Consider the following 15,131-nt stretch of genomic DNA (forward strand, 5'->3'; position numbering starts at 1 on the left):
CTTCTTGGAATGGAATATTTATTTTAATACACATTATTGTGATATTGATTTACATTTCAAGTGCAACACATAACAGCATTGCAAAAATCTATACTGAGCGTTTAAATCGTTAAAATCTAGTCGTAAAAGAAACAAAAATATGAATCATCTACTACATAAGTAATGTTTAAGAAAAAAAAACCAATGGCTGACAGCTCGAAATCAAAATGCACGTATATGTAATGCACGACAAACATTGAGACGACAAGACGATCTATTATGAAAACGTGGATCCTTTTCAATGTATGTCGATGCCTAGTGACCCATAATCTCTTCCCTTGTATGTTTAAAACGATTCTTATATCCCAATCAAAAGCCTGTTACAAACAAACAATATAAATAAGGCATCAGTTCAGAGAAATGTTGGGTACAGGCATATACAGAAACTAAAATAACGATGATTAAGTGGTCAAATGACATACTTGATGATTAATATCGAAAAGGTAATTTCTGATCCCGTAATGCGCATTCCTCTTCAAATTGATTCATATCTCAAAACAAAATGAAACTTACGATATTTATGCGAATCAAATTTTCCAGAGAATAAAATATTTTTCGAAAGGTGTTCTTTCCTATCACACCGATCGCCTTCAGTTTATCGATATCAAAAGTAACACGTACAAAATAAAATTCCAAGCAACCCTAAATAACGAGCTTACACGAACAGTACTTTCATTTTTACAAATTTCATGATAATTTTGCATTGTAATATACTTCTTTCGCTGAAATACATAACAAATTTTGCAATGAATCAAACTTGACAAGCTTCGAATGAAATTTATACAAATATTAATATTAAGGTATATTGGAAATGGAAATTTCAAAAATTATATCAAATATCAATCATGCGCAAGATTATATCGTATAAAATTATGAACAAGACGGATTGAAATTTTTTGTCTGCATTCAGCAAATCTACGTAAAAGAGGAATACATACATACTGTAGCTATTGATTGTGTAGAATAGTGCTTTTGTCGTAGATATTTATCTTCTTCTATGATCTATGTATATGTATAAAGAAACGTACAATATTTGAAGAAATTTCGACACAGAAGGCTGCAGCTTGATAATTTCCAATTTATTTTCCATTAATATTTCCTAATTTCGTTATCTAGCATATATACTTACTTACTTTCTTTAAATTATTTAATGCAAATACATTACCACATAATCAAATATTTACTTATGCTATAAATCAAAAAAGAATCTGAATACTTAAAGATCAAAATTTAGAACATTATTTATGCAATGTTAATTGACTATATTATATTCTTAATGTTAATATAAAGACCAAAGTTAACTGAAGAATCACCATGAAATGTACACGTTACATAGTCTATACAAATTCATTATTAAACTTTGTTTCTGAAATGTTGACTGGTTAAATTATATTTATAATTACTATATGTATATCCAGATGCATGTACGATTACCTTGGGAGAATTCAGTCGCGACATAATTCATATCTTTTATGCAAAACAAAATATCTTCTTAGACCAATGATCGCATAATATTAAGGAGAACTTAAGGTATAATATAAAGCAGAACTACATGTAGCGAAGGAGTAAAGCTATACTCGATGCAATGTCTTTGAATTGATGAATATAGCAAGTGTGCTCGCCTTTTTGATGAAACTAGGAGAGTGCCAAATAGATTTTGAAAGTTTATACGTGTGCGTAAGTGCGAATATGACGTTATGCAATGGCATATACATATATATTTGCGAGTGTTACCGTAAGATTTTTATATAGTGTATTGTACGTAATAATGTTGACGTAGTTTTATTTTGCTGGACTGATCGTTAATTGCGCGTAAAAATTTTTTATGACTATATAAAACATAATGCATATAAATTAAATTATTTGTTGTATATAAAATCAAATCTATTTTAATTTTAGCAATTAAAACTATCTTCAGTAATGAAGATATTTAGCAAAATTCGTTATTTATCGAAAAAGATATTGAAAATTAGTTATTGAAGTGTGCAAAAACCGGGACTCACTCCAGCGAAAAAAACTATCAATGATATAAGTATAATTACAATAAACATACACATACGGATGTCTGATACGAGAGATCGACCTAATGTGTTTAAGAGTTTGTACATGGTAGACGTAATAACCGTATTAATGTCCTATAGAAATATATAACATTCAATGGTGCTTTGGTTTCTCATGGAATGTTATTAGGAGAGGTCTTTAAACCTTTAAAAATACGATATTTCTATACGTATAAAACACGATAAATATACAGAGAAGCAATTTTTAATCTTTATCCCTCCTACTCTAATAGCAATATGGCCATAAAGTAATAAAATTTGTACGATCTGAAAAAAACTAAATTTGCTTCGATCTATATATGTACATGTTTTTATATAAATCGGCACACATAATGATTGAAAATGTTCAGCACATGTCATGTCGTAAAAATACTAAATTTATTCCAAAAAAAATATCGACGAGTTTAAGATCAATTACGAAATCAAAGGACCATTATCCACTGATTCAATATACATAAGTGTACAATAATCGAGTGGCAAATGAAATTTATGGCTTCGAGTAAGAATTCAATTTTCGAAACTTTATCTCGCGTTCTTGATAAGTGTATGTTTATGGAATCTATCAATGAAAATTCGACCAATCTGTATGTCTATAACCAGTAATCGTACGCTGTATGACACACGTTTCATGTATGCATCTAAGCGATGTATTTCTGTAAGTGGATAGAGAATATGTATACATATTCGCTTTATTACGATAAGCTTCTGGGCGCATATCGATAAGTTACATAGACGTAAATTTTTACGGATAAAAAAATAAATACAAATATATATATTTTGACAGGAACTTCATAAGGAAGTTAGCGAAAATCTCGAGGAGGACCTTCACTGAGACTATTCGTTTAGCGTACAAGCTGTGAAACGATGCAAATCTTTACAAGCAAACGATTCATTGCTGAAAGTTCAGTATTGAACGATCATCGTATGTCCCTATAAAAGAATTCTAATATCTTCGTGATATTTTCTGATATAATGTACGATGCCGCGAATCGGATTATTTCGCACGTTTTAGATCCGATTGTGTGAATGTCTTTAAATACTTTCGTATTCTAAACGAAATTGTGGGGTCACAGTCCATCTCAAAAAGGAGTCGTAAAGAATTTAAAGATACAGTATTTTCTAATTTCATAATCATCAGTACGTGATCATAGGTTTTCGTCTTCTTACTCACAATTATACTGTACCTATGATAAGTTGCCCTAAACAAAATAATTCGTTTTACGCGCTATTAGAATACACCCTAGCATAGAGCAAGAGATGTCAAGGTATTATTAGTACAGCTAGCATTGTGTACTTCATTGTAAAATGTGCGATTTAATGAACAGACTACACATAAATTAATAAGTCAATCGCCAGGCTAGATCGACTGAGAGAACACATTATACATATAAGATTATACACATAGGTCGTCTGTTATGATTTATATCGTGCAATCTTTGCAGTCAATAGTTATGGAAATATAGATTTTCAGATCAATATGCGAAGTTTATTGAGCACGCACGTTTTAACGTCGCAAGCAATTCACAAATGTTTCTCGAACTTCGATCATTGATATCATTAATCGCTAGTCCGTGTAGAATTTATAATATACATATAATCACTTGTGGTAACATGAAAAAGGGAGATAAGCTATTGTGATGTTTGTATGTTCGTTACGGTAGAATTGCAAAGTGGAATTATTTAGGAATGCATAGTGTATAACTATACTATAATCATGTATGATATCGTTTAGATTTTTATCAGTTCCATTATTATGTGTATGGTAATTTATTGAAGTACAGTTAGAGTACAATGCTCACGTTGATCAGTTGTAAATTATGTCATGTACTTGATAAATTTATACACACACACATCTTTTCTTATTTAACACTGGCTTTTATTTCTATTAAAATTCTTTCATATATGAACATGAAATATCTGACTGTACACAAATTATGTTTAAAAAAATCAACGTTCACTATCAATATATGCATAAATGATGTGTTTAAATATATATACTACTCCTCGTTAAAGAAAAACGTCGATGTCCTGACTGTTTCGTGTTGAGAACTAAAGTTTTTGATGTTTTAATAACTGCTTCGTTAAAAAAAACAGAATCTTAACGTCTAATTATAATGCTGCCATCATTGTTAAACTTTGATGTACAGAATATAAAATATTACAAAAAGATGGTCAAAAATCTTTTCATTTAAACACAATTTTGCATTAAATCTTTGCGTGTCAAATTTTGATATATTATTTCTAATATATTGATATACGTTTATATATCTTTATTAATAAAAATTATAATTATTAATGGCATTTAATACAAATGTATATATATTTATATACATTTAAATATATACAGTAATATATATATATATATTACTTTTTCAAAAAAAAAAAAAAAAACTTTTAGCACAGTAAAGGACGTTGAGATTCTTGAAAAAAAAGGTAGAATTAGAAAAAACAAGAATAGCCGACGAATCGCATAATGTTGATGTGTGTAAGTAAAACTATTAGTTTGCAATTCATGTAACTAGATATCCGATGAATGTGACGTATGTTAATAAGCAAGTAAAATGTTACAAAGAAACTGTGTGCGTTTGTAATAGCGTTCCTTAAACGGACTGGCCCTCATAGATAACATTTAAAGAAAATGCATTTATATATGAACTGGTGTTCACTAGTACACGATTAACTAATAGATATCATGCTAGATTAGTTCAAATGTAATGTATGCTAGATGTTATAGTGTTGTACTAGTGTTTACACCTTCCTATTTATGCGTTCTGTGTTTCCTGGTGGAAAATAGCGAGTAGTTACGTGTACTAGTACTTTTAAAAACGATCTTATTCCATTGATTTGAACAGAATTTTACGCTATAGTATATATTGAATGTACGATTTTTATTTTCCTGTAATACTTCTTTGTTACCGCTATAAAACTTTACTTGTTTATTGGTTGTTAAGCTTTGTTAATAAAATACTATAAAATTTTAAATGACTTCTTTATTCGATTTTCCAAATTCATTTTTTGAAATTTCATTCTCTCTTATTAGGTTATCCCAGAAGTTTCTTTCTTTTTATAAAGAAATAATAGATGCACAACATTTTTTGTTTTGTCCATGTTTTGTATGATCCATTCTGTTCTATTTCTATTATTATGATCATACATAATTTAATAAAGTGATATAAAGCCAAAAATGTTGTACTGGTATTATTTCCTTATAAAACAAAAGAAACTTTTGGGACAAGCTAATACATTTCCCATATTATATGTAATTGAGTCGGTGATTATGCAAGTGTCCTATGCCTCATTTCGAGATATTTAAAGTTTTGCGTTTGGCGCATGACTTGAGTTCTGTTTAATGAGACAACATCCAACTTAATACAGCTGTTGAAAAATATAATATGTAATATGGTTAAATTTCTACTACTTTGAAAAGTACTATGCAAAATAAGCAATTTTTTTAGATATTTGACTTATCCACTTTCATAATCACCGGAACAATTAGAATGTGGATTTTTCTGCACTTATGAGAAAATTAAATGTAGAATATCTAAAGTATTCGTAACCTAATTATAAAATATACATATAATTTTATTAAACTTTTATATTGTACAAGTACAAAATTAGACAAAATTATCTATAAAATATTTTTTACTTAATTTTAATAATTTAATTTATTAATAAGTTCTGTTATGCGTTGAAATAACTTTAGGGATAAGATTAGCGCATATGAATGCAATAATACATGTCATATTGTATCAGTTTCTCTAAATAAGCGGGTCGCAGATTAGTCCATCCGAAATACATATCATTTTTTCACAGGCGGCACCACTAATAGCATGGAAGTTAGTAACAATCAAGATGGCTGCTACCAACTCGAATATATCCAGTGATAGTCCAACCAAGAAAGAAGACGAATTCAATGAATTTTATTCCGAAGTATGTAAATCTCGAATGACATCATATCATTAGAACATTTATCTGTGTAAAAGTCAGTTTTTGATACAATTCTTGGTTATGTAACTGTAAACACTTGTACCTTGCTTTAAGGGTTAACAAACGTCACTATGTATGCATTAAACAATAATAATAAATCGAGTTTAAAGTGCAATTTACCAATAGTTTTCCGTTATTTGATAAGTGATACCTAACATTTCTTAAAACAACATAAACTAAATTGCTTTCTCAGTAAATTTTTGAGTTATAAATAAGCCTAACCTATACAACTGATTCGCGCCCTAAACAAATAGTTGTTTTGCATTGTACGAAATTTTATTTTTCTTCAGGTGAAAGAAATAGAAAAAAGAGATTCGGTATTAACTCCCAAACAACAAATTGACAGACTACTTCGACCTGGCTCGTCGTATTTTAATTTAAACCCTTTTGAAGTATTACAAATTGATCCATCCACATCTATAGATGAAATAAAAAAGAAATACCGACGTGTAAGTTAACATCTTTTTCGTCTTTAATATAATGTATAAATTTTAAAATATATGTTATTAAATTATTTTTATTATGTAGATGTCAATTCTTGTGCATCCTGATAAAAACCAAGATGACGCAGAACGTGCACAACAAGCGTTTGAAAGTATGTATTAATTTTCACTTTGAGAACTGATGAATTTTCAAAATTGTTTCTTTTATTATAGTTGTTAACAAAGCATGGAAAACATTGGAAAACGAAGAAACTAGAGCTAAATGCATGGATGTTATAGAAGAAGCAAAAGCTAGAACGGATCATATGGTATGAATAATAAACAAATAAATCCTTCTCATTTATAAGAATATATTTGCAATACATTTATAAATGTCGAAAAATTTGTTAGATTGTAGAAAAGAAGAAAAAACTGAAAAAAGAGGGAAAAACAGAAAGTGCAAATATACTTGAAGAGGAAACAGAAGAAGGTTATAGACATGCAGTTTGGGTTATGACGATGAAACTCTTTGCTGACATGGAGAGAAGAAGGTTAATTTGAATAATAATAATAATATAGCTTATGAAACGGGTCCTCTTATCTGTAAATAAAAGTTTGTGATTTTTTTTTCTGTAGAAGGGAATTAGCTACTAGAGATGCGGAACAACGTAAAAGGAAACGAGAAGAAGAATTATCTGCAGAAGCACAAGCTGCGTTAGAACGTGAGTGGCAAAAAAATTTTGAAGAATCTCGACAATCAAGAGTTGATAGTTGGAAAGCTTTTCAGTCTGGTGCTAGTGCCACAAAACAAAAGAAAGCAAAAAAGTTAAAAGCTTTCAGGCCTCCTAAAACGAAAGCTGAATCACGATAATTAAGTAACTGTTCCTGACACCTGATATAGATTCTTTTATTTGATCAGCATTTCATATTTCTTGCAAAAAAAAGTAGTTTAAATAGCATGTTTTCACTATGTGACAGATTATTGATTTTATTAGAACTAATTGGAATTATTCTCATTTAAAATTCGTTTCTTAATTAAGAATTTGTTATTTGAAACTAGTTAAAAAATTAAAATCAGGTGTCAAAGTAGAGAATGAATTGTAAACAGAGTGATGAGTACATTGAGCAGCAAAGTGTGAGAATGATTAGTGTATGTATCGTTCACAAATAATTTGTGTGTTTGTTGAATCTATATGTATGTATTGACGTACATAGTTGTGATATATTTACATGGCCCGAATAAGTTCAACTTTAAATAAAAGCTTGGTCTAATGAAATTATTGTATGAAATGTAAGACAATTTCCATTTGTACTATACATACATTTGTATAACAAATGTCAATTTTATGATATACACGTACCTCATATTTTTATCTGAAATACACAATCACATGACACAATGCTTTAAAAAAAGACAACATTTAAGTTATACAATGTGTTAAATGAAATTTAAATTAATATTTCTTGCTTTTTCATATACTTTTATAAATTATTGTGAAAAGTTTGCATATATCGTACCAATAATTGACAATTAAATAAATATTGCTGTTTTAAAGCTACAAGATGATTTGAAATACAAAATATAAAGGTAAAGTATAAATATTCTTCTACAGAATACAATCTCTGCTTACATATTGTTATAAAAATTCGACATTATGTATTGGTGTCATGTGTGCGCAAAGTATATCTATCTAACGATGTATAATATAATTGTTACATTATACTAAGGCAAAATATTTCATCTGTATTTCATACGTAATGCGGATGAAATTGTGACGCTTTTATATACCTTTGTTTCTTTCTTCACTTTCTTTTTCAATTTTAGTAAATAGTTTGTCGCTGCACTAACAATCATATTTTGCACCTTTAGTGACATTACAATAATCATATTAACATGTGGAATTTGTTAATTTCTGATTTTAAATATGCTACGAACAAAACCATATATAAAATGATTTAGCGTATGTTTCGTTTGGAAATCAGAAAATATAACATAATACATTCCTTTTAGTTTAACAAAACACTCTAAGTAAGTGATACGACAATATTTTACGTTCATTGCCATCGAAATAGTTTAACGGGCCATGTAGTTATAATTTCCGGTTTTCAATAGATACTCGCATAATGGATGTTATATCGCGACGTACACTTGGTCCAACTGTAATTTGTAAGATTATTGTAAGAAGACAAATTTCTAAAGCATAAGTTTCTCATTGCAAGTCACTTTAAATAGTCTTACTAATATATGAAAGTCAATGTTGTACAAGTGCCGATAAGAATAAACGGCGAGAAAGTGTTTGTGTGTAAAAGATAAAATCGTAAGATGAAATTTTTATCAAAGATATTAAGCTGAATAGCTGATCATAACGTGAAATAACATTTATTTCCAATCTTTTTCTATTTTGTTTTTGTAATATGAATTTTTCTATGATGCCATAAACTTTATTAATTCCGATTTATATATATATATATATATATATATATATATATACATAATATTTTTATTAATATTATGTATTATATAATAATGTATATAATATATATTATATATAATATTATATAATATTATTTCATTAATATATATAATATATATATATAGATATATATATATATCAGCGCAATATTAATAATCAGTTTACTATAATTAAGTAATACCAAATAATGGATTAAACAATACACACTCGGAGAATGCCTCGTTTATTTATAATATATGTATGATACTGGATGGTAGAAAAAAATCTATTCGTGGCTTCTATTTATATGTACAAAAATTTTATTATATCACAACAAATGATATTATATGACCACATATTCTGTATTAGGCGGAATTGTTCGAAAAATTAACTTTTTTTTCTTAAAATTGATTTCAATTCTTTATTCATTCGTGAAAATGTTACGACGGATATATTATAATATTATTTAATGCTATAAAAAAATTCATTTTATACAAGTAATAGATTACAAATCGTCAATTATAATAATTTGTATTGTTCTTTATTTAGTTCGACCATTTGTTATTAATGTATTCGTCTTGTATATTATGACGTCCATGGGATATAAAATGTAAATATGATACACATCGAGTATTCATAATTTAATAACTCCACTCAGGGTGTATGAAAAACATGATAACATTTATGTGACTGAATTAATTCAATATGAAATATCCACGAAAACTTTTTGCTGAAATTAATTTGGATAAATATATCCTGAATAATGTGATATGCAAATATGAAATTAAAGGTGCGTAAAGTGTAACGTTGTAGAAAAATCGAACAAGTCGTGTTCTATTTATTCGTTTACGTGAATGTACCAAATTTTTATGCACTCTACATTCGTAATTACTGGAAGAAAGAAGAACGAAGACTCTACAATTTTTATATATAATCATATTTTATATTTCACAACTTCCTCATCAGGCTTTTTTAGGTTTACATCGTAACTCAATAAGAATATTACAAGAAATAAATTACTCATATTTATAGATGTTTACTAAAAATTTTCGAGAATAAGAAACTGCAAAAACGAAATACAGAACACAACTATCCCTATTGTAAGCAACCTTAACATAATATCCTTTAATTTTATTAAACTTCTGTTAATAGTATCAAACGTGTTAATAATTATTCATCGTCTCGTCTCTTTTACTCTTTGCATGTTCACACTGACTAAAATTAGCACTTTTATTTCTTTTATAAATAAATATAGGAGTATGGCATAATGCAATTTTTATGTGCAATGTTTATTTTTATCTGTACTTGCTAAACACTTTGTCGTCATAATGTCTTTCAAAGCTGCTGCGCTAGCAATGACGATGAAATGCATTTTACGTGACTGTACACTTCCATCCGGAGTGTGTACGTGAGTCACATATAGAAATGTATTGACCGAAATTATACACATATAGAAACATATTTTATTTATTTAATTTTAAGATATAACTTACAACAGTACTAATATTTTCTCTTGTAAGTTATACTTCATCTTACATATATTGCAATAATTAGAAATATTCTAAGCATTTTTTTATTACTTTTACAGTAATTGAAAGATGTAATTTTATAATAATATATTTTTGCTATAAATAATACATTTTTATACGCAACACTATTATTAAAACTAAAAATTATTTGTACTTTAATAAAAAGAAAATCTACAAATCCTTATATAAAAAATATAAGGTAAATTCGTTAATACCTTTAATACCCTTTGGTTATAGAAAATAGCTTAAATGAACTGTACAAGAAGTTCTGAATAAAAAACACGCTGCTCGACGATCTATACTTTCTTCAAATATTTGCGTTTTCTATCTAAGTATTTACTATAATTATTCAAATATTGTACTCTTTCAAAAAGATTATAGTACAAATAGAATATTTAAATTTTATATAAATATTCTACTTGTATTATATCATTGATTCAACGATACAATTGATTGCCAATATTATGAACAGATTTTGTTTGATTTGTTTAGAATTTGTAAAAATGTACAATACAGCAAGAATATTAATATTTAGCTTTGCATTTGCAAACTGCGCATGTGCGAGGCATATGTGTATACGTATTATACGCATCATGCGCAACAGGTAACAATTCGTCCTTTCAAATTTTCAATTCGATCCGTAGGAAATCGGTTTCTTTCTATATTGGTAATTGCACTAAATCGATTTGCGATTGAGGACCTAGAGAGTGAAATTCCACTTGGAAAAAGAATGATTCATAATATGATAATATAAGTGAATGAAATCAGAACCGAAAAAAAAATAAAATTGTACGAATCGAATATCTTCTAAGATCATGAAATCGGCAAATTCTCTTTCGATAAAGATTTTAATTTAAAGGATACATAAAAAATTAATATTCATAGTATTTACTAAAAACGCCATTTATTAATAATAATATACATTATATAGTACAATATAATTTACATTAAACTTTCAAATATTTTGGAAAAGAATAAAGTAAAGTAAAGAGAGGTTATATCAACAATTATGGTAATAGAAATTACACAAATAATACCTTCATCGTATAAACAAATATATTATATGTTTTTCTCTTTCGAGACATACAAACCGTATAAAAAACATGCATTATTAATGTTGCACAGAATGATACAAGATTTTCCAAGTTCAATTCATATGGTAAAGATCGTAACGCGATTGCTCCGAAAGAACTCCGTATTCGAATAGCTGAGTCGCGTACTACATGTGCATATATAATGGTACTCATGTATACATATATAATAAGCAAGTTTTTATTGTATGTGTGCACGAGTAATGGAAACGTATTCATATACGTTTATACACGAACCGGCCAGGATAAATATCGACGTATAAGAACCGATGCACGGCAAGAGGAAACCGTTCTTATAGTGCCTTTCTCGCACACAGTTTAAAGAAATGTTATTTCTGTGCATACAGCGAGATCCTTCGTGTTTGTGCGACCGCTTCACGAATGGAACGTAAAGTTTCTACTTGTTGACGTGAACTGTTACACAGATAGAAACCAGATACCGGTGTGTGTCCTTAACAACAGGTAAACGGAAATGCACCTGGACGGACACGATCGCAAGGGACCTGTAACCAAAAATGTCAATGTGTATATGTATGTCTGAAAGAAACACACTAACATAATCATAGCAAGCCAAAGATCAAGTCTGCATCGGTGACATAGCGAAAAGAAAAAGTTCCTTTGCGCGATTTTTTCTAAACCAAAGAAAGCAATATGCACACAGATACAAATACGTAAACACTAATGTCTATAATATACGCTTACGACAGTATGCAAATGAAAGAAATACCATCTACCTGAGACGCGTGCGTACGCAAAAGACACGTGTGTTCATCGCGCAGCACAAGCATACCACGTCACGCGGCATATTCATATATATATATACAATCGCGTGGAACCTGTTCACACACAGAAACGTAACGAGAGATAAATGTTCGTGTACCTAAATAGACAATCACGGCGCGGCAAAGCAATAGAGGAGAAACTCGTATGTATGAAAATACACAAATAGCCGAAACATAGCGATGTATAGAGATTAATAGCATCTCTACGAAAGCACCAACTATGGTGTGGTGGTGTGTACGTGCGCGCAGATAGAAGGAACGCGTTTCGTCCGTGGACAAACGAGCGTCTATGGTACACACAACTAAAAGAAAAATGATGGTGTGCGTGGCGTGCACAGGTAGAAGGAAGAGAACAGAACGGCAACAGAAGTAGAGGTGCGGCGTGACCGCTTCGCCGCGACACTACACGAGACTGCAGTGAGTTGGTCGCTGTCGTGCGTTGCTCTTCACTGCTTTTGGATCGCCGTGAACGATCGATAGCTACGGCGAATCCAGCCGGTCGTGGATCGTAGAAAATCTGTGTGGACTCGCAACCTGTTGCGCTACCGGCTACCGATCTTGCATACATCGGCTTTAACACGCACCATTCTCACAGCACACCACGGCACCAGTGTTAGCCTTGACGGGCGCCAGCCAACCTGGACACGTACTTAGTTTGCACGACTAGCGCGCGTTCACACGTGGATCGCGCCGAGTGCGCGGCATCGCTACGTGGATTTGAATCGAGGAAAATATCCTCGACGTTGGATAATTGGAGGAAAGTGGCGTCGATATGTGACCCGTGATCGTGTGTTAATAGTGTGCTGGCCAGCGGAGCACCATGTCGACGACGGACGTGTTTCGCATCGCGCAACAGGGACCGCCGACTGCCGAAGAGGAACGAGGGTAATGTTCAACAGTGTTCTCTCATCGCATGGTTTATTTACAATTCGTTTTGTCAGCACGCTGCTTTTATGTAAAAGACTACGATCTTCGATCAATCGTTGTCAATCGTTGCAATTTACGTGACCGGTCGATCATCAACGAATAATTGTTCTAGGAGTCCCACAGAAATGTTTTTGTTCAGCTTTTTGTTACGTTGTTGCATGACTTGTGTAATTGGAGTTAGGTTTGGGGTAATTGGAAATGCGTTCTTAAAAGTGATCGTCCTAAACAAGGAATCGCTTGATTTGATCGGTCGTGCAGTCGGTAGGGTGTTGAATCGTCGTATTGGAATGTGATTTAGTCAGGTGTTTCTGTGTGCAGTTTGACGGATTAGGTTAGATTTTCGTGCAAAATTTATACATCGTGCACGCACACGTATGTGAATAATCGAATCCTACTATGAAATAGATGAACGTGTATCGAGGACGAATCGCACGGTAGTAGAATCTTACTTATTTTTATAACTCATGATCGTTTAAGGTTTATCAGAGGGATTTGCGTTATACTTTCTTCGCTGCTCGAGGCAATAAACCTCGACGAATACGAGCCAGCAGAGCGACTGTCGAATACTGAATCGTCGAGAGTAAGACGTTCGCAAGAAACCTGTTTTAGCACTATCCAGAATTTCTACACCAACCAAGTAAATTAAACCATAGCAAATCGTGGCTTCGTTCCAACGTTCAAAATACGTTAAATACATAACTGTCGATGAATTACAATTAAAAATTTTCATCAACAAAAGATCCGTGAAATATATTTTTAGTTCCATTTCTTTTGTCGTCAACAATCCGCAGTATGATAATGAAACCATGATGTCCACAATTTTTTTCCAACGAATGTATCAATTATATTCTTCAGGATATTGCGCCATGTTCCAAAGACGGTGTAATTGCATTTTTTACCAGTTAAACTTATTTGATGCTAACGAGCGTATAATTAAACAAATGCTGAGATAATGTGCGTGTACCTTTTAGTGTTACTCTACCGTATAATCTACCTGATGTTGCAGTTACTACCATAACGATTCGCATGCTTTAGTCGTACCTTTCTATTCCATCTTACTTTTCACGAGCAAAAGTACTTTATTTCATAAACGTTATATAAACTCAAATCTCTAATCTATAATGAACTGCAAAAATTTGAGTTATGATACGTAGCTAAAGGAACAAATTCATCATATATCGTACAAAAGAAAATTATCTTTCAATTTAAATCGACCTCGTGATCAGCCATTCTACAGGTGGTTATCGGTGAATAGAAAATACGAAAAGCTTCTATACAAAGGTAGCTACAATATTAGTCACGTTTCTCGACGGTCTCTCTCCCTCCCTCTCTCTCAATGTCAATGACTGCTCCCTCAGGGCTAGCTGTGACCCCCCATGCGAACGAGAGTCTCGTCTTTCTGTATGTTATAGCATATAGACGGAGTCGAATGGAATGGCGCTTTCACACGAAGCTATAAGGAACTCACGATATTTATATGTACATATGAATGTAGATATCGTGTCCGACATGTCGGTCCAAGTTTCTAGCTATATAAAGTGGCTTTAAAAATTGTCGATAAATGTATTTTTAATTGAAATTCTTGCAATCTTACTGGATAGTCACTTGAACATATAAACTGTTGTCTCTTTGACTTTAATTTGTTATCCGGAGAGGTCGAGGTAGCTCGTCATTCGGGTTGTTGATTTCTTAAAATTAAAACGCAATAACATTTTTATTTAATGACTTTCTATTCAAAAACAGCTAATTAAAACTGACTTGTTCTCGTTAATTTTTAATATTTCAGTTATACAAGTTTCTGTTTAAGGAATGTCCTTTAACAGATTAAGAAACGATTTTCT

The 15,131-nt window shown here is 30.9% G+C and overlaps 2 protein-coding genes and 1 long non-coding RNA gene across 3 annotated transcripts in view; 2 read left to right on the top strand and 1 right to left on the bottom strand.

Moving 5' to 3' along the window:
* The first annotated feature begins 5,895 nt into the window (after positions 1–5,895).
* LOC132904583 (dnaJ homolog subfamily C member 8) lies at positions 5,896–9,585 on the top strand. Its single transcript, XM_060955203.1, has 6 exons — positions 5,896–6,029; positions 6,377–6,535; positions 6,615–6,681; positions 6,743–6,837; positions 6,920–7,059; positions 7,145–9,585. Exons 1-6 carry the CDS (start codon positions 5,952–5,954, stop codon positions 7,377–7,379), a joined length of 774 nt encoding a protein of 257 aa, XP_060811186.1. The 5' UTR covers positions 5,896–5,951; the 3' UTR covers positions 7,380–9,585.
* A 1,890-nt stretch (positions 9,586–11,475) lies between these two features.
* LOC132904618 (uncharacterized) lies at positions 11,476–12,753 on the bottom strand. The gene is made up of 2 exons (XR_009657628.1): positions 12,462–12,753; positions 11,476–12,084 (listed from the first exon to the last, which is right to left on the bottom strand). It is a non-coding gene; the product is annotated as an uncharacterized LOC132904618 (long non-coding RNA).
* Positions 12,754–13,085: 332 nt separating this feature from the next.
* The window catches only part of LOC132904592 (uncharacterized), a 95,003-nt gene continuing 92,957 nt past the window's right edge, over positions 13,086–15,131 (top strand). The window contains exon 1 of the mRNA XM_060955217.1: positions 13,086–13,248. Coding sequence (XP_060811200.1) covers positions 13,184–13,248 — 65 coding nt within the window. The 5' untranslated portion in view covers positions 13,086–13,183. The remainder of the gene's footprint in view (positions 13,249–15,131) is intronic.

This window comes from Bombus pascuorum, chromosome 2 (genome assembly GCF_905332965.1).
Source record: "Bombus pascuorum chromosome 2, iyBomPasc1.1, whole genome shotgun sequence".
Lineage (NCBI taxonomy): Eukaryota > Metazoa > Arthropoda > Insecta > Hymenoptera > Apidae > Bombus > Bombus pascuorum.